This window comes from Jatropha curcas, chromosome 6 (assembly GCF_041381405.1).
Source record: "Jatropha curcas cultivar XTBG-Jc1 chromosome 6, XTBG_Jcur_1.0, whole genome shotgun sequence".
In the NCBI taxonomy this organism is placed as follows: Eukaryota; Viridiplantae; Streptophyta; class Magnoliopsida; order Malpighiales; family Euphorbiaceae; genus Jatropha; species Jatropha curcas.
Genome location: NC_143156.1, coordinates 792,981 through 818,839, shown reverse-complemented (window position 1 = coordinate 818,839; position 25,859 = coordinate 792,981). Strand labels below are relative to the sequence as shown.

The window sequence follows — 25,859 nt, the reverse complement described above, 5'->3', positions numbered from 1 at the left end:
TTTTGATAAATTTCTCATAAATTTTACTTTCCAGGTAAATATCTCTTATGCCTTTGTTATTACCACATATATATAAATCCTAAAAAAATCATAGCATGGAAAGGAAATGGTACCTAAAGATATTCCTGCACGTACTCTCGTGTTTTAGGTTCACGTTCATTATGATTACCCAAACATCTCTAGATTTGGATAGTAAAGATAAAAAATGCATAAGGGGAGCAGCAGCGAATCTCATGTTCTGAGTCCTTTCTATTATTAAAGTTATTATCAATTTAGTAAATATTATTTAAAATGAAAAATTATCCTATTGTTAAATGGGTTTGGAATGAATAAAGGCAATAAAATTTTAAAAGGGCTCAGATACAGATAATCAACGATATATTTAAATAAGTTTAGAATGGAGATGAGTAGTAAAATTTTAAACAAATACGATTACAAATAGTTCAAAATTCACGGAATTCATTCCGCTTATATTCCTAATTTTATTATTTAATATTGCTATACGCATTACACGAGTTCTAACACTGGTGTAATTAATAACCTAGATGTAGTACACAAAACATATCCATGGCCATTAATGCCATGTTCAATGGAAATATAAACAAAATTAAGGGAATGAAAATTGGTTGCAATGAGAAGTCATTCTTTATTTATTTGCTTGTATCGAGAAGGAAATTAATTAATGGGTTGGACTAATTAAATAGTAGTATTAGAGAAAATTAATTAATAGATCACATGGGCATTGGGATGATGCATTCTTAATTAATTAATTAATTAATTAATGACTTTTTTTTGCTATTTTTTAGCTTACTGGGATTTGTTATTTTCATTAGAATTAGTATCCCCTATGGAATGTAATACATTTGACCTTTCAAGTAATTAAATGTAGATCAGAGCAATTGTCTACATTTATGCATTCTGTCACATGCGCAAAAGGGCTTACGTATGCTTGCTTACGTCATGCATAATTACAATTATATGAGGAAATTTATAATAGAACCAACTAGCGGAATAGAAATCCAAATGAAAATTTAAAAAAAAAAAAAAAGAAAAACAGAATGAAACTGAACATGTAATATTGCATGGCCACATGGGCTGTTTGAATTTGAAGATGGTTGCCTAATTGTGAAAGAACTGAGATGCCGTTGAAGATGGAGATCGATCTATAAGGTTGTATTTATTTATATTTTTCATAGTACGTGATAATTACATGCTAATAATTAATTAATTCTCTTTTTTTTTTTTTTTTTTTTTTTCTGTAACTCTGGTGTTATTTATGGATCCGTATTCTCTCTTCCATTAAAAAATTTGCTAAAACTTGAAATCATAGACATGCTCTAAACCAATCCATATTGCTACCAAACTCTATTGATAAAAGAAATTTACTTGAAATTAAAGATTTAAAGTCTCCAACCACAACCAATTAACAATCCATCTTGTATTTCATATTACCAACAAAGTAGAAATAAAAAATTCACATAAAAGTTACTTAACAATAAGGAACAACTTCATGAAAGTAGAGAAATTAATAAATCAAGACACACAATCCCACTAAGACGTACAAAAAATATTCAAAATCTATCAACTAGTACAGATATGAAGGACTATGATGTTTAAAAATTATTAAAAAAAAAACTAAATAGATAAAGAAAAAAGATGAAAAGGAACCCTGACAGACTAAAGAAGTCGATTACTGGTGGTTTGGCTAAAAAAACTTAATAAGATAAAAGAGAGTGAGACAAATGGCTAGATTATCCATAAACTAGTCTCTTTTTTTTTGGATACAGTAGAGGCCTAATGGACCAAAATAATATTGTGGGCTACCCTTTTCAATAATATTCACCAAATTGGTGATAACCTTTACGGTGGAGACGACTCGAAGTCGAGGACCTCTCACTCCCTACATCTTCTACAAGAGATAAGAAGACCAACCAGACCACATCTAATTGATTTTCATAAACTAATCTTTATTAATCATTAAATTTTGAAATTTTATTGAGATAAATGACTATAAGCTTATCTTCATTATTTTAGACTTAGGTCATACTAATGTAGTAATTTTAATTATTGCTGGTAAAAGATTGTATTTTAAGTAAAGTCATTCTCTCGCTCAAAACCATTTACATGACTTATCTATATGATCTCGATTATTAATTCAATATGTTCGGTATAAACCATCGATATCCGAACCCCATCATTAAGGACCGTCTAATTCGGCTCAGAGTTTAGTCACAGTTAAGGTTCATTGCCCCCCGCAGATGCGTTTAGTAGAAATTGAACTCGAAAAGTCTTTTCACATGTCCTATCCACGTTGCGAAATGAACCACAACTCATAGGTTTATTAATTCAATTTGTACCCATAGGTTTATTAATTCAATTTGTTGCACCTTCATTTTCATCCGCAGCAAATAAAGTTCTCTAAAACGGCAATTGATTGGTAAATAGATCTACTTATAAAAAAAATAAATTTGTTTCTCAATTTTTGATACTTAAAAATAATTTATTTTGTTGCCATTATTAGAAACTGTATATTAATTAAATAAAAAGTTCAAAGCTTTATTAATAAGGATAGCGTCGTGTTCAGGACTTATTAGGATAATATAGCTTTTTATTGAGTCAAAGAGTAAATTTAGAATAAGTAGAGAATTATAAGAGTACATTGTTTATAGTTTTAAGCTTTTCATAACAATTTTAATTTATATATAATAATTATCTTTAACATTTTAATTTTTTTTTGAAAATTTTAACATTTTAAATTTATTAAAATAGATACACTAAACATGCTAATATAAAATACTACTTCCGTTTCATAATATTTGTCATATTTGAGAAAATAATTTATTCCAGAATACTTGTCACATTTGTGGTTTCAAAGAGTAATAAATAGTTATTTCCATATTTAACCTTTGTACATGACCGATAATTATTACTTCAATTTAATGATTTTTTTTAGAGAATTAATATTAAATTAACGATAATATAATCATTTTATTCAATAATTTATTGTGACATAGACAAATTTAATGATTTTTTTAAGGGACTCGAAATTCCAAATTTGACAAGTACTCTCTGTCCCAAAATATAAGTCGTTGGGTTAAGGAAACAATTAATTCTCTTATGTTATAACAAACTCAAGGATAATTTGACCAAATTATCCTTTATATGAAAATCAATAGTTATTTGTGAAAGTATTGCTTGTAACTAATCTAAATAAGGTTAACATTGAAAAAAATATCATTTATTGCTCCTTAAAATATTCAAAATGACTTATATTTTAGGACGGAGAGAATATTATGGAAGAGAGGTAGCATGTTAAAATGAATAATAATTAATGACCGTTATTATCATTCTTAAAATAATCCTATGGATCGGTTGATTCATCAACATAACAAGATTAAGAAAAAAAAAAATATTCAGAGAATTTATTTATTGTTCTTCTTCTACTTCTTGATTTGGTGAAGGGTGAATCGGTGGCCTCCAAAATTTTTATATGATTTTAATTAATTTATGATATTGACAATTAATGAAGCCTTATCCAGGAGAGATTGTGATAAAATAATATTTAAAATATAATTATTATTTTTAAAAATAAAAAAGTCCTTTTTTTTTTTCTAATAATGTTACCATGAGGGATTACAATAATAGCAGAATTTGGAGATCACAAACAAGAAGATGATGAGTCACATCCCTTTAATTTTTTTAAAGTAAATGTATTAATTAATTTAGAATAAATTAGGTGTTTTCACATTTGCTTTCTAATTTTGCTTATTTCATAAATTATGTTCATTTATTTTGAATTGTTCAACGCTTCCTAATTTGTTTATTTCACATATTATAGAATGACATACGCACTAATTATACTAAATTCTACTTTAAACTACCAGTGCGGAGATTGAGATGTATAGATCAAACTAACTATTTAATAGCGATAACATATCTTGCTATTCTATTATTTCATAAATCAAACTAGGTTTAAGGGTTTTTTTTTTTTTAAAAAAAATCAAACTAGATTTAAGTTCTTTTTTTAGGAACATAAATCAAAATATATTTAAGATTATAAGTTGATATTTTATAAAATAAATATTACATATTCAAATTTTAAAAAAATGAAATAAGTTTAAAATAGGTTTTGAAAGTAGTTTTTTTTTTTTTTTAATTTTCATGTATAAAAAGAACATTAAAACTCTTATGAATTTTCGAGGAGTAAATTAGGAGTAAAAAGAATCATAATTATCCTTACCTTTTCACATAATATTTTTTTATTAAACAAACATCATTTCTTCCATTTAATCGAATTAACAAAAACATAGAAAACATTCATGCAAGATAACACAAGAACAATCTTACGTTAAACCTTATGAGAATTATTTGAATTTGATGAAAAATTTCTAGAGATACTAATGTAAATTTCTACTTTCAATATTACTTCCTTGACATTATTAGAAACTTCACCTCGTACGTTTCTTCCATGGACATTACCCCATCTTTCACCCTGAGTATTTTTTCTCTGAATATTGGCCCATCTCCCACCTTGAGTGTTTTTGTCCTTTATATTGCCCCATCCTCCATATTGGATGTCTCCACCATAGGTATTACCACCTCCTCCGCTTTGAGCGTTTCCTTCTTGAGTATTACCCCATCCTCCATCTTGAGTGGGTCCTATTTGAGAATTGGCCCACCTTCCATCTTGGGTGTTTTCACCCCGTGTATTACCATCCCCTCCACCTTGAGTGTTACCTCTCTGGGTATTACCCCATCCCCCACCTTGAGTATTATCTCCTTGTGTATTACCGCCTCTTTCGCCTTTAGTGTTTCCATCATAGGTGTTACCGACTCTATCGCCTTTAGTGTTTCCACCATAGGTGTCACCACCTCTTTCCCCTTGTGTGTCTCCACCATAGGTGTTACCATATCTTCCCACTTGGGTGCGTCCACCATAGGTATCACCGCCTCTTTCGCCTTGTGTGTCTCCACCATAGGTGTCACCACCTCTTCCGCCATGTGTGTCTCCACCATAGGTATCACCGCCTCTTCCCCCGTGGGTGCATCCACCATCGGTGTCACCGCCTCTTCCGCCTTGCGTGTCTCCACCAAAGGTGTTGCCTCCTCTTCCCCCTTGCGTGTCTCCACCAAAGGTGTCGCCACCTCTTCCCCCTTGTGTGTGTCCACCATAGGTGTCACCACCTCTTTCCCCTTGTGTGTCTCCACCATAGTTGTCACTGCCTCTTCCCCCTTGGGTGCGTCCACCATAGGTGTTACCGCCTCTTCCCCCTTGGGTGTCTCCACCATAAGTGTCACCGCCTGCTCCCCCTAGGGTGTCTCCACCATAGGTATCACCGCATCTTCCCCCTTGGGTACGTCCACCATAGGTGTTACTGCCTCTTCCGCCTTGCGTGTCTCCACCAAAGGTGTCGCCGCTTCTGCCCCCTTGCGTGTGTCCACCATAGGTGTCGCCGCCTCTTCCCCCTTGCGTGTCTCCACCATAAGTGTCGCCACCTCTTCCCCCTTGGGTGTCTCCACCATAAGTGTCACCGCCTATTCCCCCTAAGGTGTCTCCACCATAGGAGTCACCACCTCTTCCCCCTTGGGTGCGTCCGCCATAGGTATCACCGCCTCTTCCGCCTTGCGTGTCTCCACCATAAGTGTCACCGCCTCTTCCCCCTTGGGTGCGTCCACCATAGGTGTTACCGCCTCTTCCCCCTTGGGTGTCTCCACCATAAGTGTCACCGCCTGTTCCCCCTAAGGTGTCTCCGCCATAGGTATTACCGCCTCTTCCCCCTTGGGTGCGTCCACCATAGGTGTTACCACCTCTTCCGCCTTGCGTGTCTCCACCAAAGGTGTCACCGCCTCTTCCCCCTTGTGTGTGTCCATCATAGGTGTCGCCACCTCTTCCCCCTTGCGTGTCTCCACCAGAGGTATTACCACTTCTTCCCCCTTGGGTGTCTCCACCATACGTGTCACCGCCTATTCCCCCTAAGGTGTCTCCACCATAGGAGTCTCCGCCTCTTCCCCCTTGGGTCCGTCCACCATAGGTATCACCGCCTCTTCCGCCTTGCGTGTCTCCACCATAGGTATTACCGCCTCTTCCCCCTTGGGTGCATCCACCATAAGTGTTACCGCCTCTTCCCCCTTGCGTGTCTCCACCAAAGGTGTCACCGCCTCTTTCGTCTTTACTGTTTCCTCCCTGGGTGTTACCATCATCCCCATCTTCAGTGCTTCCTCCTTTGCTATTATCACCTACTCCACCTTGAGTATTTCCACCCTGAGTACTACCATTACCTTCATTTTCAGTGTTTCTACCTTGGGTATCACCACCTCCTCCACCTTGAGTATTACCTTCTTGAATGTTACCACCTTTTTCACCTTGTGAGTTGCCTCCCTGTGTATTACTACATTCTCTATTTAGAATATTTCCTCCCTGAAAATTATCTCTAGCTTCACTTTGAGCATTTCTTTCTTGGCCGTTTCTTTCTTGGATTTTGCTTCCTTGTCCATTCCTTTCTTGAATGTTGCTACCTAGTGGGTTAATAACTTGAGGATGAACCCTATTGATAAGGTGATGATGTGGGCAATTTGGATTGATACATGGCATTCCACTTCCTAATTGAGGGAACAAAGAAGGATTCACAGATGGTGATAATTGATTGTTCCCATCAGGAAAATCTCCACCTTGAACATTTGGCATTGGATAGTAACCTGTTAAGATTCCCTTTTGGGGCCTAAACGATGGTATGCTCTCATTCCGAAAGCTCATCGATGGAGGGTTTTGATTATTTCCTCCATGGATATTCCAAAATGGTTGATTCCCTAAGCCAGATCCTTGTTGATTGTATATTTCTTGAGGGTTACCTCCTTGAGGATTCATCAAATGGACGACATTTCCTCCTTGTTGATCAGGAGGAGAAGAAATGTATATCATCGGTCCATATAGGTTTAGACCCATAGGATTCATTGGTTTTGAGTTCAAGAGCTCTATTTGGGCTGATTGGTGAGCAGCCATGGTTGCTCTGAGAGAGAACTTGGAATTTAATTGGAATTGGAATGTTTTTGTTAAATGCTCTGGTTTCTCTCACTTCGTAGCTTAGGCATCTATGAGATGAATTGTGACTTTGAAAAATTATTATCTCGTTCGTAGCATGTGGGTGTGATGACAATTATGGAGGTATAGTTAATTATTTCAGACAACCCATGTGGCACCAGACATTTCTTTATCAACACATGGCCATAAAGAAGAAATTTTAATAATGAGGTTTGGTGTTGGAAAATAAATTTTATTAAATTATTTATAGAGAAAGGTATACATATATGTTTTAACTAGAATTGATAGTGGCATGTGCTGTGAATGCATGTTTCTTAAATAATCTCAAATTAAAATTTGGAATAATTAATTTAGGTTATTAAGAAGTGGAGATAGTTTTTTTTTTTTAAAAAAAAAAAAAAGAAGTGGAGTTCCACTTTCTATAAAATAATTAAATTGATAATATACATATATTTTTTTTAACCTTCTAGATCTGTTGTTCAACAATTTTCAAAGTGGCTCTCCCACTAATCATATATATATATATATATATTATTTTTTAATAATTTTACATTTAAAATGCAATAGACAAGTCAATGCAGCTGGCGTTGAAATTTGAATTTGGCTTAATATGTGAATTTTAGTTATTGATTAGAAAAATGACGGATTAGTTCAAATAACTATAGGACAAGAATTTAATAAAAATTACGGTTTTGTATCAATAATCCAAGATGCCAGTCTGAATTAGCTGCTGCTATGAATTTTCTGCTAAATGTCTTTGGGTTTGATATAGGAGCTTCAATGGTTGTCTTTTTTCAAGTGATTTAGATTGATTTGAACATTTATAAATTTTTTAAAAAAATTTTATAGAGAAAAAATAAGCTAAAAATAATAAATATCATCACTATAGATAAGGAGTGATTCAACTTATAAGACCCACTTTGAGTTTAGGAGATGATTTCTGCCAATTCAGAGTTATAAATATCATCACTATAGATAAGGAAGTACTAAAAATTAATAAATTTCATCACGATTTTAATAAATTTTGATTTTAACTAACTAATGAAATGTAATTTCACAAATTTTATGGAATCAAAAATTTCAAATTCCATAGCAATTATGTGCGGTCTGATCTATCTTTTTATTTATATGAAGAGTGAGACGTCTCGAGTTTAAATCCTTTCAATCACAAGAGTTTTTATCATTTTTTTATGAGTCAAGAGAAATGTTATCCCTATTGGGTAACCCGCAGCGTTTTCAGCCATTGAAGTTCTCAATGAATTTTTTTTTAAAAAAAAAAAAATTCAAGTTACATTATTAACACTTAAAATTTTTTTTTCTAATGAAATTTTGACTATTCATTGATAAAGAAATGAGTACATTAATATATTTTTCAAATAAATAAGGAATATAAAAATAGAAAATTGAAATTTTCTGATCATTATGACAGAAGAAATTAATCATTCAGATAAAAATAGATCTATTCCAAATAGGATGACAAAATAAATATTTTTTAATTTCATTCTTTTGAGAATTTACTAAAATTGATGTTGTAGAAAAGTTTAAAATGTCAAACATTATTAAAATGTCAAATTATATATATATATATATATATATATATATATATATATATATATATATATATATATAGACGTTTTTTTTTTTTTTCTAAGAAAGTTGAGGTAGAATTGCTTAAATTTGATAATGCCATAAAGGATTTAAAAGGTTAGATCATGGCACATAAGCTTTTCTATCCATCCAAAATGCTACTCAGAAATTGAATGGTATATTGTTTTTTTTAATAACTTATTTAATAAAATTAATTTATTACTAAATGGTTAAAAAAAAAAAAAAAAACTTCAAGTTTGAAAAGCGATATATGTGTACTGTCATTATCTCTATTGTTTGCTTTTAATAACTTATTTAATGAAATTAATTTGTGACTGAGTGATTAAACAAATTGCTCAAAAACTTTAAAAAGCATAATTGTGCATCGATAGTATCCCAATTCATTTAAAATATTCATTCAAAAATTAAAATGATAGTGTATATAGATTCAAATAATATAAGAAATAATAAATGTTTAACTAAATACATAGCTTAATAAATTAAATACTCAATGAATAAAAATAATAATCGTTTAACTAAATAAATAAATTAATTAATTAATTATAAATAAAATTGAAATTATGTTATATCATTCATTTTATTTTAGTAACTTAATTAATAGAATTAACTTGTTATTAAGTAATTAAATTTCCACATATCTTATATCCCTTGAGGGCCATGCCATAATATGAGTAGCTACCATTGTGTTTTTTTTTTTTTTTTTTTTTTTGTCAGCAAAAAGAAAGATATTTTTTATTAAACTACTATTTTATTAGCAACCTTGACGGCCAAGGCATAACACAAGGAAATCCTGACACTAATATCACATCAGAAGAGTTTGAATTTAATTAACAAGTTGGAACACTAACGTAAATTTCTAGCTTGACAATTCCATCTTTGGCATTTTCAGAAATTTCAAACTGCAAATTTCCTTTTTGTACATTATTCCATCCACCACCTTGCTGATTTCCCATTTGAGTATTGCCCCATCCTCCACCTTGAGTGTTTCCTCCTTGAGTATTACCCCAACCTTCACCTTGAGTGTTCCCGCCTTGGCTGTTGCCCCATCCCCCACCTTGAGTGTTTCCACCTTGGGTGTTACCCCATCCTCCCCCTTGAGTGTTTCCTCCCTGGGTATTGTCCCATCCTCCACCTTGAATGTTTCCACCCTGAGTATTGCCCCATCCCCCACCCTGATTGTTTCCAGCTTGGGTATTTCCCCATCCTCCACCTTGTGTGTTCCCTCCCTGAGTGTTACCCCATCCTCCACCCTGAGTGTTTCCACCCTGGGTATTGCCCAATCCTCCACCTTGTGTGTTTCCACCCTGAGCGTTGCCCCATCCCCAACCTTGAGTGTTTCCACCCTGAGTATTGCCCCATCCCCCACCTTGTGTGTTACCTCCCTGGGTATTGCCCAATCCTCCACCTTGTGTGTTTCCACCCTGAGTGTTACCCCATCCTCCACCCTGAGTGTTTCCACCCTGAGTGTTACCCCATCCCCCACCTTGAGTGTTTCCACCCTGGGTGTTGCCCCATCCTTCACCTTGTGTGCTTCCTCCCTGAGTGTTACCCCATCCTCCACCCTGAGTGTTTCCAGCCTGAGTGTTACCCCATCCCCCCCCTTGAGTGTTTCCACCCTGGGTATTGCCCCATCCTCCACCTTGAGTGTTTCCACCCTGAGTGTTATTCCATCCTCCACCTTGAGTGTTTCCACCTTGAGCGTTACCCCATCCCCCACCTTGAGTGTTTCCACCCTGGGTATTTCCCCATCCTCCACCTTGTGTGTTTCCACCCTGAGTGTTACCCCATCCTCCACCCTGAGTGTTTCCACCTTGAGTGTTACCCCATCCCCCACCCTGTGTGTTTCCTCCCTGAGTGTTACCCCATCCTCCACCCTGAGTGTTTCCACCCTGGGTATTGCCCCATCCTCCACCTTGTGTGTTTCCTCCCTGAGTGTTACCCCATCCCCCACCTTGAGTGTTTCCACCCTGGGTATTGCCCCATCCTCCACCTTGTGTGTTTCCTCCTTCAGTGTTACCCCATCCTCCGCCTTGTGTATTTCCACCCTGAGTGTTACCAAATCCCCCACCTTGAGTGTTTCCGCCCTGGGTGTTGTCCCATCCCCCACCTTGTGTGTTTCCTCCCTGGGTATTGCCCCATCCTCCACCTTGTGTGTTTCCTCCCTGAGTGTTACCCCATCCTCCACCCTGAGTGTTTCCACCCTGGGTGTTACCCCATCCTCCACCTCGTGTGTTTCCTCCCTGAGTGTTATCCCATCCTACACCCTGAGTGTTCCCACCCTGAGTGTTACCCCATCCTCCACCTTGTGTATTTCCACCCTGAGTGTTACCAAATCCCCCACCTTGAGTGTTTCCGCCCTGGGTGTTGTCCCATCCCCCACCTTGTGTGTTTCCTCCCTGGGTATTGCCCCATCCTCCACCTTGTGTGTTTCCTCCCTGAGTGTTACCCCATCCTCCACCCTGAGTGTTTCCACCCTGGGTGTTACCCCATCCCCCACCTTGAGTGTTTCCACCCTGGGTATTGCTCCATCCTGCACCTAGTGTGTTTCCTCCCTGAGTGTTATCCCATCCTACACCCTGAGTGTTCCCACCCTGAGCGTTACCCCATCCCCCACCTTGAGTGTTTCCACCCTGGGTATTGCCCCATCCCCCACCTTGTGTGTTTCCTCCTTGGGTATTGCCCCATCCTCCACCTTGTGTGTTTCCTCCCTGGGTGTTACCCCATCCTCCACCCCATCCCCCACCTTGAGTGTTTCCACCCTGGGTGTTGACCCATCCTCCACCTTGTGTGTTTCTTCCCTGAGTGTTACCCCATCCTACACCCTGATTGTTTCCACTCTGAGCGTTACCCCATCCCCCACCTTGAGTGTTTCCACCCTGTGTATTGCCCCATCCTCCACCTTGTGTGTTTCCTCCTTGAGTGTTACCCCATCCTCCACCCTGAGTGTTTCCACCTTGAGTGTTACCCCATCCTCCACCCTGAGTGTTTCCACCTTGAGTGTTACCCCATCCTCCACCCTGAGTGTTTCCACCTTGGGTATTGCCCCATCCTCCACCTTGTGTGTTTCCTCCCTGAGTGTTACCCCATCCCCCACCTTGAGTGTTTCCACCTTGGGTATTGCCCCATCCTCCACCTCGTGTGTTTCCACCTTGAGTGTTGTCCCATCCCCCACCTCGTGTGTTTCCACCTTGCGTATTGCCCCATCCCCCACCTTGTGTGTTTCCTCCCTGGGTATTGCCCCATCCTCCACCTTGTGTGTTTCCTCCCTGGGTGTTACCCCATCCTCCACCCCATCCCCAACCTTGAGTGTTTCCACCCTGGGTGTTGCCCCATCCTCCACCTTGTGTGTTTCCTCCCTGAGTGTTCCCCCATCCTCCACTCTGAGTGTTTCCACCCTGAGTGTTACCCCATCCCCCACCTTGAGTGTTTCCACCCTGGGTATTGCCCCATCCTCCACCTTGTGTGCTTCCTCCTTGAGTGTTACCCCATCCTCCACCCTGAGTGTTTCCACCTTGGGTATTGCCCCATTCTCCACCTTGTGTGTTTCCTCCCTGAGTGTTACCCCATCCCCCACCTTGAGTGTTTCCACCTTGGGTATTGCCCCATCCTCCACCTTGTGTGTTTCCACCTTGAGTGTTATCCCATCCCCCACCTTGAGTGTTTCCACCCTGGGTATTGCCCCATCCCCCACCTTGTGTGTTTCCTCCCTGGGTATTGCTCCATCCTCCACCTTGTGTTTTTCCTCCCTGAGTGTTACCCCATCCTCCACTCTGAGTGTTTCCACCCTGAGTGTTACCCCATCCCCCACCTTGAGTGTTTCCACCCTGGGTATTGCCCCATCCCCCACCTTGAGTGTTTCCTCCCTGAGTATTACTCCATCCACCTTGAGCATTACAGAATCCTCCATGACAGTGTGGACAGCCTTGATTGTTTCCACCTTGGATATGACCACCACTTCCTCCTTGAGTATTTCCCCATTCCCAACTTTGAGGGTTTCCTCCTTGAGTATTACCCCATCCCCCACCTTGAGTGTTTCCTCCTTGGGTGTTACTCCATTCCCAACCTTGAGTATTTCCCCATTCCCAACTTTGAGTGTTTCCTTCCTGAGTATTAACCCATCCCCCATTTTGAGTGTTTCCTCCCTGGGTGTTACTCCATCCCCAACTTTGAGTATTTCCTCCCTGAGTATTACCCCATCCCCCACCTTGTATATTTCCTCCTTGATTGTTCATGATTTCAATCAAAGTGGCCTTAAAACTTGGTTAGGATTTTTCTTTGCAACTATTTTGGTGTGTCTCACTTGATGCGCTAACTAAAGAATTCTATCTCCTTATATAGGCATCTGGGAAATAAACTTTGACTTGAAAAATTATTATGTTATTAGCTCGATTGTGATGAAATAACAGGTACTGTGATATATTTAATCATTTGATGCTGGCAAAGTTATTAATTACAAAGATTAACAATAAAATGTAATGAAACATAGCATAACTTGACACCTAAATGTAATCTTTTCATGCTTAAAATCGTAATTATTAGTTTTTTATTCCTTGCATGTGATTGCATGTTAGTTATTATAGGTAGACAAAAGCATTAATTACAAATGTGAACGTTGAAAGTATATTAAAAAGTGCACAGACTTAAATTAGGACTACCCATGAATAGCTTTAAATTAAACAAAAGTTAATAAATTGTGCATGAAAGTATATATATAAAAAGTTATCTTTAGTATCTTAGCTGCGGCATGATTGTGATATGCATGCTAAATATTTTATTTATAATCTTAGAGATATTGTGTGATAACATTTTAAAATATATAATTTTATGAAGAAAAATTTTATAATTTAAATTATTTTTAATTTCATATTTATTAATTTTATTTAAATTAAAGAACATTAATTTCAAATTCAAAACATTAGACTAATTATATAAAAACTATTGTCTACATTAAAATTGAAAGGAAAGGAAATATACATTAACAATCATTGATTTAATTTATTTTTGAAATAATAAATTTTCTTAAATGATATTAAAAATAATAAAATAAATAAAATAAAATGGAGTAAGGGACAATAGAAATTCAAACATACACGTATATATATCATTCTTAATGATAATTTCATATAAACTTTTTTCTCTTATGATTTATCAAACTTTTTCTAATTTGATAGAGTAATATATATATATATATATATATATATATATATATATATATATATATATATATATATATATATATATATATATATATATATATATATATATCAATTTCAAAAATAAATTATAAAAAAATTATTGAAATTACAAAAAATGAAATTGATCTTACCAAACCTCAAAGAGCTTTCGCTATTTATAGTCTAGTAATAAATAATTAATGACAATTCAATATATTATCATTAAAACTAATAAAGATAACTATATATTGCAATTTTAAGACAAATAAATATTGAAACGTGTGGATATTCATTGTTAATAAAACTATTTTGATAAATATTTTCATCATTAATCTTCTCTATCATTCTTTTAAATATAAAATTTTCATTCGTAATAATAAATGATAATTATGAGTGAGTATAATAATATTTAATATCAATATTATAATAATATTAATACATATTAATATGATAATCAACATCAAAATTATGATAATTTTTTAATTAAAAAATAAGTTATAATACTATAAAAATTTTAATTATTTAATACATATTAATATGATAATTGAATGACAATTAATACCAATATTATGTAATTTTAATTGAAAGAGATAGGTTATAATATTATAATAATTATAATTATTTACTAATATGTATTAATTATGATAATTAATAGTATCAATATTTATATAACACTATAATTAATAATTAAATTCTATATGACACTATCAAAATTTAAAGTCTATGTAGCATTATAATTTTATGTGTTATTACAAATCTAAGAATCTTATGTGACAACAGCAAGGAAAGAGCATTCATTTAAAAAATGTCACATGTCAACTTCTTGAAAAAAAAAATATTTTTGATATATATATATATATATTTCTGCCAGCCATGCATATTCCTTGATTGAACTATTACATATCTTCAGTTTAATTCTGGTTCATTTTTTAAATTTTCAGTTGACTTTATATGTTATGGATCAAACTGTGATAATTTTATTAGTTTATCTTTTTAAATGGATTTATGATTATGGACAGATCTCTAGATTAAAAAATTTTGAAATAAATGAAAGCACATATATAGAACAAATCTTATATGATCTTTAATAATAAAATGGCATATATTATATGTGAGATTTAAGGGGAACATATAAATTTATCCCTGAAGTTTGCGATTTTAATTTTATAGCTCGTTAAACTTTTTGAATGACCTATTATGTATTTGACCTTGTAAATTTTAATAACATTGCACAAGTTTTTATATTAACAATAATAAATTTTAGATTTTTTCGCTTTCATATGTAAATGAATGATTTTCTATGTAGTTAGTATAATTTTTATAACAATAATTTTTATATTTTTTAATTATCAATAGGTATTTAATTAATCTAATTTTACAAATTTAAGTATTTAATAAATAATTTTACAAATTAAAATGTTTGATAAGTATAATTTTATAAATTAAAATTTTTAATAAATCAAAATAAAAGCCAGATGTGTCACGAATTAAAATAACATAATGCAAGAATAAATAACATAATGCAAGAATAAATTTATATATTTAGCCGGAGATTTCGTAACAATTAGGCAACCTTGATGCACCCATTATATATATATATATATATATATATATAGCGCCATTGATCGCAGTAAGTGGGAAGTACGTGCAATAATTAATTATTATTTCTTCTGTAACTTTGTCGTGATTTATGTTGAAAAAAAAAATATTAAACTTGGAATCATATGGTCTATAGAATTAAGTTATACCTAAATAATACTTTTTTTTTTTTTTTGCTTGACCGAAAAAAAAAAGGTTAAAGTCTATAAAACTTACAAGTTTTGTCATCACTTCAATTTCACCAATCCAAAATTTCTCAATTTCTCAATTTTCGTAGTACTTAATTATTTGAAAGGTCAAAACATATATATAAGCATGACAAATAATATAGTACTCCCACAGGGAATAATTCTAATGAAAATAGCAAATCCCAGTAAGTAAAAAATAACAAAAAAAGTCATTAATTAATTAATAATGCATCACCCCATCTACCCATGTGATCTATTAATTAATTTTGTCTCTAATACTTAATTAGTCCAACCCATTAATTAATTTCCTTCTTGATAGAAGCAAATAAATGAAGAATGACTTCTCATAGATTAATTGGCATGGAATGCAATCCAAGTCTTTTAATTTTTTGTGTACTACATCTGGTCTGCATAAAATATCAAATATTGTAATAATATTTCTTTTTTTTTTTTTTTTTCATTATCGTTCTTTTTTTAGTTTCCTAAATAATAATTTCATTTCTATTTTAAATATATTTGTAAGTTTTTCATAACACTCTCATAAACAGTTATGGACCTTAGAACAAATTATTGAAGCGATGAATTTGTATAATTGACTTGTCTAGGCCTGATGTATGCATCCACTTATGGACCAAAGCTAAAATAATTATTTATTGAAATAAGACTTTTTCTAACCATTAATTTAGAGAGAGATAAAAAAAAAAAAAAGACAAAGTCATAACATTATTTAAAAAAAAAATCTCTATTTTAATTGTTATATTTCACATAGACTACGTTTAGGTAAGTCCAATTTCCAATTTAAAGTGCTTAATTGATATTAGCCTAATAGAAAAATTGTTTTATGTATTAGTTAATATTAGCCTAATAGAAAAAGTTCCCCTAAACTTTAGCCTTTGTTCTAAAAGGAGAGGAAAGAAAAATAATGGAGAAAGAAGAATAATAGTTGAACATAATAAAGAATTGTCTGCCTTTTTCGTTTCCATTTTGCATTTTTGTGTTTGGATACAACGAAGAAAAGAAAATAAATAATTTTTTTTATTTGGAAAGGGAAAAATTTTAGAGGAACTAAAATATTACAATTGAAAATTGACTATTATGCCTCATCTGGATGTTGGGGTATTTAAGAAATGGTTAAAGGTTGTTAATTAATTTGGGTATTTAGATAATTTAATAAAAAAATAAGTGAAATTTTCACATTCTTTCGGTATTTTCTGTCTAAATTTGAAAGATTCAAAATATGTGGACTCATGTAGAAAATAATTAAAGGGTTAATTACATGATATTTTCCTTCTTTTCCCGAAACAACAAAAAGTACATTTCCTTAGATATTTTCCATAATCATTTATCTTTATAAAAATACTCTCATCCAAACAAAAATATAGAATTTTATTTTTATAGCACCCCAAAGTTTTCAAGAAACCTATTATGTTCCTAAAATTGCAATTTTAGTAATAATTTTACTGAGTTGATGGGTGTAATTTTTAATGACAATTTTTAGAGATTCATCATATTCCACTGAGTATAGGAACGGAAGCGTTGTAAGTTTTCACAGGTACCTGACTTGCAAAAAACCATTTAAACCAATTTGATCATATATAAAGGATAAAAATAAAAAAAATAATTTATTATTTATGAAAATCATAAATGTGATAAGTATTTAGGAATATAGTACTTTTTCAAATACGACAAGTATTTGAGAATGGATAGAATATTTTTTAGCTTGTATATTATTATGGCATAATTGGGGAGTGAGGTTGTGTGATGTATTAGTTCCCTAAACACCAAGCCGAATTAGATGGTGCATGATAATGGGGTTCAGATATCGGTAGTTTACACCAAACAAATTGAATTAATAATCGAGATCATAATAGATAAGTCATGTAAATGGTTTTGAGCAAGAGAATGACTTTACTTAAAATCTAATCTTTTACCAGCAATAATTAAAATTACTACATTAGTATGACCTAAGTCTACAATAATGAAAATAAGCTTATAGTAATTTATCTCAATAAAATTTCAAAATTTAATGACTAATAAAGATTAGTTTATGAAAATCAATCAGGTGTGGTCTGATTGGTCTTCCTATCTCTTGTAGAAAATGTAGAGAGTGAGAGGTCCTCGACTTCGAGTCCTCTCCACCGTAAAGGTTATCAACAATTTAGTGAATGTTATTTAAAAGGGCAGTCCATAATATTATTTTAGTCTATTAGACCTTCACTATATCCAAAAAAAGAGACTAGTTTATGGATAATCTAGCCATTTCTCTCACTCTCTTTTATCTTTTTAAGTTTTTTTAGCCAAACCACCAGCAATCGTCTTCTTTAGTCTTTGGTGGTTCCTTTTCATAATTTTTCTTTATCTATTTAGTTTTTTTTAATAATTTTTAAACATCATAGTCCTTCATATCTGTACTAGTTGATAGATCTTGAGTATTTTTTGTACGTCTTAGTGGGATTGTGTGTCTTGATTTATTAATTTTTCTACTTTCATGAAATTGTTCCTTATTGTTAAGTAGCTTTTACGTGAATCTTTTATTTCTGATTTGTTAATAATTTGAAATACAAAATGGATTTTTAATTCATTGTGGTTGGAGACTTTATATCCTTAAGTTCGAATAAATTTCTTTTACCAATAGAGTCTGGTAGCAATATGGATTGGTTGAGAGCATGTATATGATTTCAAGTTTAGCAAATTTTTTAATGGAAGAAAGAACACGGATCCATAAATAACACCAGAGTTACAGAAAAAAAAAAAAAAAGAGAATTAATTAATTATTAGCATGTAATTCTCACGTACTATGAAAAATATAAATAAATATAACTTTATAGATCGATCTCCATCTTCAACGGCATCTCAGTTCTTTAACAATTAGGCAACCATCTTCAAATTCAAACAGCCCATGTGGCCATGCAATATTACATGTTCAGTTTCATTCTGTTTTTCCTTTTTTTTTTTTTAATTTTCATTTGGATTTCTATTCCGCTAGTTGGTTCTATTATAAATTTCCTCATATAATTGGAATCAAGCATGACGTAAGCAAGCATACGTAAGCCCTTTTGCCCATGTGACAAACTGCATAAATGTAGACAATTGCTCTGATCTACATTTAATTATCTTGAAAGCTCAAATGTATTACATTCCATAGGGAATACTAATTCTAATGAAAATAACAAATCTCGATGCCCATGTGATCTATTAATTAATTAATTAATTAATTCCCAGTAAGTGAAAAAATAGCAAAAAGGTCATTAGTTAATTAATTAATTAAGAATGCATCATCCCAATGCCCATGTGATCTATTATTTAATTTTCTCTAATACTACTATTTAATTAGTCCAACCCATTAATTAATTTCCTTCTCGATAGAAGCAAATAAATAAAGAATGACTTCTCATGACTATTAATTAATTTTAAACTACTTGGAACCGTATATATTTAAAATTTTATTACTTGTATCCGATCCAAATTTGTATAAATATCTATTTAATTATCCGTATCTGAACCCTTTTAAAATTTTACTACCTATATTCATCTCAAACTTATTTAAAGTACTCATTAAACGGATACGATATCTGCGAAAATTCATATACCTTTAAAATTTTACAATTGTGCTGAACTCCTTACACTTTACAATTTAAGAAATTTACACTTAGTTATCATTTAAGATAAACTTCTTTACTTTTATATATTATATAGATTTTAAAATTTATGATTATCTGTTCTCCAAAAATTCTTTTTGTATGTATTCAACATATGATTTTATAAAAATCATCCATAAACTCAAAAGGTGCTTATTAGTTGGCCAATCATAGGTATTCCAAGCACGATGCTAAAATCAATAATAATGAGGAAGAAGACTTCGGAAAGTGTAGTTATGAGTCTCCTGCCCTTATGGATCTACATGTAATTTATTGCACATTAAATGTTTATAATTGTAATTAAGCATGACGTAATCAAGCATACGTAAACCCTAATAGGCATGTGACAAATTCCACAAGAAGTCGACAATTGCTCTGATCTACATTTAATTACTTGGAAGGTCAAATGTGTTACATTCCGCCCTTTTAATTTTTTCATGGATCAATTTGTGTAATTGACACGTCTAGACCCGATCTATAAAAAAATGCATGGATCAAATTAATGGAAAATAATTATTTATTGAAATGAGAATATTTCTACTGTTCACTTACAAACAAATTATGTAAGCGCATAAAATTACAAAATCAAAGGGTTTGAATCACATGAGAGTATTTGGGTTAAAAAAATAACATTTAATCAATATAAAAAATAAAAAATAAAATTTTGAAAATTTTAATTATTATTTCATTAAAATATTTTAGTTGGCCATTTCTAAGGAGAATTTAGGATATATTTAACGTTAGTAAGGATAGTTTTAGAAATCCAATTATTTTCTCTATTTCCATATTTATATGTACCAGTTTTTTTATAACATGCATAACATGTTATTATTTTTATATTTTTTATATTTGTATTTCTTATTCCTATGAAAATATTATAATATAGTTGACTTATATGCATTATTGATGAATTGACAAGTTGTTTTATTTTTTATTTTTTAAAAAATACAACTGGCTTATAATATCAAATCCTAGATTATGGAAAGCTAGATGCTAACAATATGGGTTGATTTAGAGAATGTATATGATTTCAAGTTTAGCAAATTTTTTAATGGAAGAGAATTAATTAATTATTAGCATGTAATTCTCACGTACTATGAAAAATATAAATATATAAAACCTTATAGATCGATCTCCATCTTCAACCGTTCTTTAACAATTAGGCAACCATCTTCAAATTCAAACAGCTCATGTGGCCATGCAATATTACATGTTCAGTTTAATTCTGGTTTATTTTTTAAATTTTCATTCGGATTTCAATTCCGCTAGTTTGTTCTATTATAAATTTCCTCATATAAACGTAATTAAGCATGACGCAATCAACCATACGTAAGCTCTGATCTACATGTAATTATCTTGAAAGCTCAAATGTATTACATTCCATAGGGAATACTTATTCTAATGAAAGCAAAAAAGTCATTAATTAATTAATTAATTAATTAAGAATGCATCATCCCAATGCCCATGTGATCTATTAATTAATATTCTCCAATGCTCCTACTTAATTAGTCCAACCCATTAATTAATTTCCTTCTCGATACAAGCAAATAAATAAAGAATGACTTCTGATTGCAACCAATTTTCATTCCCTTAATTTTGTTTATATTTCCATTGAACATGGCATTAATTGCCATGGATATGTTTTGTGTACTACATCTAGGTTATTAATTACACTAGTGTTCGAATTCGTGTAATGCGTATAGCAATATTAAATAATGACATTAGAAATATAATCGAAATAAATCTCGTGAATTTAGAACTACTCGTAATCGTATCTATTTTAAATTTTACTACTCGTCTACATTCCAAACCTATTTAAACATACATTTAATTACCTGTATCTGAGCCCTTTTAAAATTTTACTATCTTTGTTCATTCCAAACCCATTTAACAATAGGATAATTTTTCATTTTAAATCATATTCATTAAATTGATGGCAACTTTGATAATAAAAAGGACTCTGAACATGAGATTTGCTGCTACTCCCCTTATGCATTTTTTATATTTACTATCCAAATCTAGAGATGTTTGGTTAATCATAATGAACGTAAACTTCAAAACACGAGAGTACGTGCAGGAGTATCTTTAATTATGGATTATGGAAAGGGTACGTAGGTTATTCTTTAGGTACCATTTCCTTTCCATGCTATGATTTTTTTAGGATTTATATATATATGGTAATAACAAAGGCATAAGAGATATTTACCTTGAAAGTAAAATTTATGAGAAATTTATCAAAAGTAATTTATAAATTATTAAAATTGTATCGCTTAATATAGTTAGAACATAAAAGTTTTTGGAAATACAAAAATAATTTTATATTTTCTATATGTTTAATATTTTATAATAAACTTATTCCATTTATAAATGACTTTTATTAATAAAATTTATTTATATATAAATTCTTGTATTTGACTTAACTATTATAAGAGTTGGGTCCAATAATTAAAATTCCAACTTGACATTTAGGCTGGCTTGGCAAATGTCATTCATTATCTTGTTTTGTCATGTCGTTTGAATCGAATTAAAAGTTCATGCATGGAATATGTTAACTATTCAAAACGCTCTCTGTTTTTTTTACATGTGTAGTTTAATTTTTGCACAAGAATTAGGAAAAACAATAAATATATTAAATTTTAACAAAAATAAAAAAAAATTCATATTGTCCTTCTTAAAAAGATAATAATTCACGTGATTTAAGTAAATTTAAGTTTAAAATAGACTATTAATATTAATAATGATACAATGGTAAATTAGAAAAGAAAATATTTAATGAAATATTAGAATCTCAAAACTTCACATATTTAGAAAGGGGGAAAAAAAAAAAACCAAAGAAACATATATAGAAAACAAAGGGAGTATATTCATAATAAAATTCTTTTATCATAAATAGGTCGACTACAATTTATTGCTCTCTCTTTCCCTCACTAAGATGACATTTCCATTATTATTACAATCAAAATCCTTAAAAACATATGCATTCTTAAACGAAATAAAGTACCAAAAATCCCAAATACATATGATAGATGACCTAGCCAGTAAGTCCCTCTTCGATCATCATCAGGAGCTCTTAAATTCGAATTTGAAAGACCCTAGATATAAAAAAAATTAAAAACAAAAATTAATAAGAACCCATATATAAAAGAATTTCAATATATAAATTTTCCCGTTTAAAAGTATTGCACATTACCTTCCACTTTTTCTTCAACTTGTTCATGAACCATTTGATCATCTGGTTTTTGATTCCCGCCTTCTTGGAGTATATTCCATTCTTGGATAACATTAGAATTTGAATCCAATTTTTCTCCAAGTATATGTTTGAATTTTTCATCAAACTTTTTACGTAAAATTCCAGGGTAAAGTTTTATACATTCTTTAGATTTTTCAGGACATGATCGTAGTAGTTTTGTGATTTCTGCATCTAATAAAATTGACAACTGCTCACCAAAGTCGTCGCTAATTTTAGTTTCTGAGAAATGTGTACACTGCAAATTTTCAAACATATATAAGAATTAGTATATTGGATAAAATAATTATAATTAACAAACTACAGACTAATAAGGTATTGGTTGAAATAATAAGTAATCTCAATCTCTATAAGGGTGAAAACATAAATTCAATCCCAGAAAATGCACTTTGATCTAAGGAAGCGCATTTTGCAACCCCTACTTGATAGAATATAAATATTCACCAGAGACAGTTTTCTTATTCAGATTTGACATAGAATTCTTATTCAGATGTCGACTTAGATTCCAAGAAACGCCCTTTTATATATACTACTCTAATTTTCAAAACTCTAACACACAATTAACTTTTCTTTCAAAATATTTTTTGATGTCTTAGAGGTTATCACAGCACATCTAGGAAAATCTACATGAATAGAAGTACAAATTTGTTCTTTATTAACAAAATATGGACATATTGAAATGATTTTTCTTATTCTTGAATAATTTCACAGAAGTATTAGATATATATGGTATCACATGGAAACTAAATTATGTATGTGAAATAGCCTATCATGTTTAGTACAGTTGTCTTCTAAATTTTTTATTCTTGATTCGAGTTCTTTCGACCGTAAAATATTTCAATAATTCAGTAAGTTTATTTAAAAAGAGGATTACTCTTGCTATGTGGTCATAATATTATTCTGACTAATTTAACACATTTTTTTCACAAATTAAAATATAGGTATCTAAACTTGTAGAGTCAGTGTGGAGAAGTTAAATGAAATAATTTCTTACTTATCTATCAATAATTTTTTAATATTAGTAAATATATAATATATTTAATTAAACCGAAAAAATATGCAATACATGAATATTGACTTGCTATGCTGTTAAAAGAAATGGAAGTGTTAATATGTTATAAAAATAATTTTACTTAGGTGAATTTATGTATCATCAAATCAAATATTAATGAAATTATTTACTTAGCCTCATAATTATAAATATTAAAAAATAAAAATCACGAGTTGAAAGAATAAAGGGTAAAAATTAGTACCTTGGGTGGACCGAAGGTAGCGCGAGAATAAAGCCAAAGGCTTCTTATTTTACCCCATAGCCATTTGCCAGTTATATTAATTTTAACTGACCGTCCCTGTTTCGGAGGGCTACAAGCACGACAACACAGTGAATCCTCCGATCCCGATGTGTTTGGTTCTCGAGAATCCTCCAATTTTAGGTAAAACGGTGTTGGTTTGTTTTCTTTTTCTCCAATATTTTCTTTCTCACACTCTAATTTCCACCCTCCATTCTTTTCTTTCACTTTCTTGCACTTCAAACTCAAATTTTCTGTCTCTTCTTCTGCTGAATCCAACCAGTCACTGACCCATTTTGACGAATGGGTACTGTTTCCGGCCATTACATCCAATTTAGCAGGTTGGGGAATTGGTATCGGTAAAACTAACAAAACCAGTGACGCCAACCCTATTAACCATGATAACTTCTTAGGTGGTTTTTGAGGATTTTGACCATCTCTGGATGTTGTTTGGGAACGTGGATCAGGTATTTGAGAACTTGGCTGAGGACCTGGAACTGGATTTTGAGGACTTGTATGAGCAACTGGAACTGGATTTTGAGGATTTGTTTGAGAAACTGAATCCAATTCAGTTTCTCCACTTTGATTGGATGTCTGGGTTGCGGCACTCATTGGGATTAATCCAGGTTTTTCCTTGTTTGCTTACTAGTTTTCAATTTGTTCATATTTTTCTGTGTATAATTGCAGGCTTATATAGAAAAAGGAGTTGAAGAAATGGAGCTTCCATGAAAATTGAATTCAGAAACAAGTCATTTTTTTAACTGCCATTTCTATGATCATGATCATGTGCAATCAATGTAATTAGATCTGCAATCAATATTTAGTGTAAGTGGACTAAGACTATAAATTAATCACAGGTGTTAATTTTATTATTAAAAGTGGACTTGGAAGTTCTTACTTTATATAATATTGTATAATCCATTTTAGATTAGTTTTTTTTTTTTTAATATTAAGGAGTAAGTGATGAATTATTAACCTTATATATTAAATATTTTAGCTATTTCTATAATTTTCTAAAACAATCTGTAATCAAGTTAATGATACTAATTTAGTCAAATTAGTCAACATTTTGTCACTCCCTTTGTCCATGAGTATGAGGCTTCATTTGATTCAAAATGTCCTTTTTCTCGAAAGAAAATTATTTGCCAAAAAATATAATTTAAATGTGTTTAGTACGCAAATCAACTCCATGGGAAATAAATTACTCTCAAATTACAAATTACAATAATATGCATAATATAAGTTTGAGTGTATTTAAATAACATGATAAATTGATAAATTCATTGCACTTAACTACTTCCCGCAAAGTGAATTGATAACGCAAACCAAACATAAGCACTTTATATACTTTCCGAAAAATTGCACTTCCTTAATCTAGTTACTCTAACTAAAGTCGTTTTGAAAATATTAAGAAATAATAAATGAAATTTTTTCAATTTCACCATTATATACATTAAACACATTAATTATTAAAGATGTGAGATAAATGGTGATTTAGTTAAATTAATGAACTTTTTGTTATAATCTAAAAAATTAATTAATTTTTTAATTATCAATATAAAAAATTTTAAACGATTTATATTCAACCAGAGAGAGTATATTATAATTATGTATAAAAAGTAGAGCAAGACTTTGCAAAGCCATATATACGTCTACTGCTCTAGATCTACATTTAATTATTTGAAGATTAAATGTCTAAATATAATTTATAGGCTATGACAAACAATGTAGTAACCCCCATGGAAAATTATACCGTAATGAAAATATAAAATCCCAAGAGAGATTTTCAATTTTAAACTTGTAAAAAGAAATTAAACATCTTTTTCAATATATTTAAAAAAAAAAATTGAACCTACATACAAATGGATGAATACAAGTGCATTATAAAATAACTTTATTTACAAGGTGAGGAATTCAAAACCTCAAATATCCATTTCTGAAAAAACTTTATTTAAATTTTAAGTTTTTTATATTACAGATAAATATTCTATTTTCTTCTTCTTCATTCTTTTAGGTTAACTATGTTAGACAATGAAATTTTCCACTCCCGTCTCATTTTATTTGCATGGCTTAAAAT

General features: G+C 31.7%; 1 protein-coding gene across 1 annotated transcript; it reads right to left on the bottom strand.

The window, feature by feature from the left end:
• Positions 1–22,306: 22,306 nt before the first annotated feature.
• LOC149495193 (uncharacterized) lies at positions 22,307–24,631 on the bottom strand. The gene is made up of 3 exons (XM_089722571.1): positions 23,747–24,631; positions 22,437–22,731; positions 22,307–22,338 (listed from the first exon to the last, which is right to left on the bottom strand). The coding sequence occupies exons 1-3, from the start codon at positions 24,392–24,394 to the stop codon at positions 22,307–22,309; spliced, it is 975 nt and encodes a 324-aa protein (XP_089578697.1). The 5' UTR covers positions 24,395–24,631.
• Positions 24,632–25,859: the final 1,228 nt, after the last annotated feature.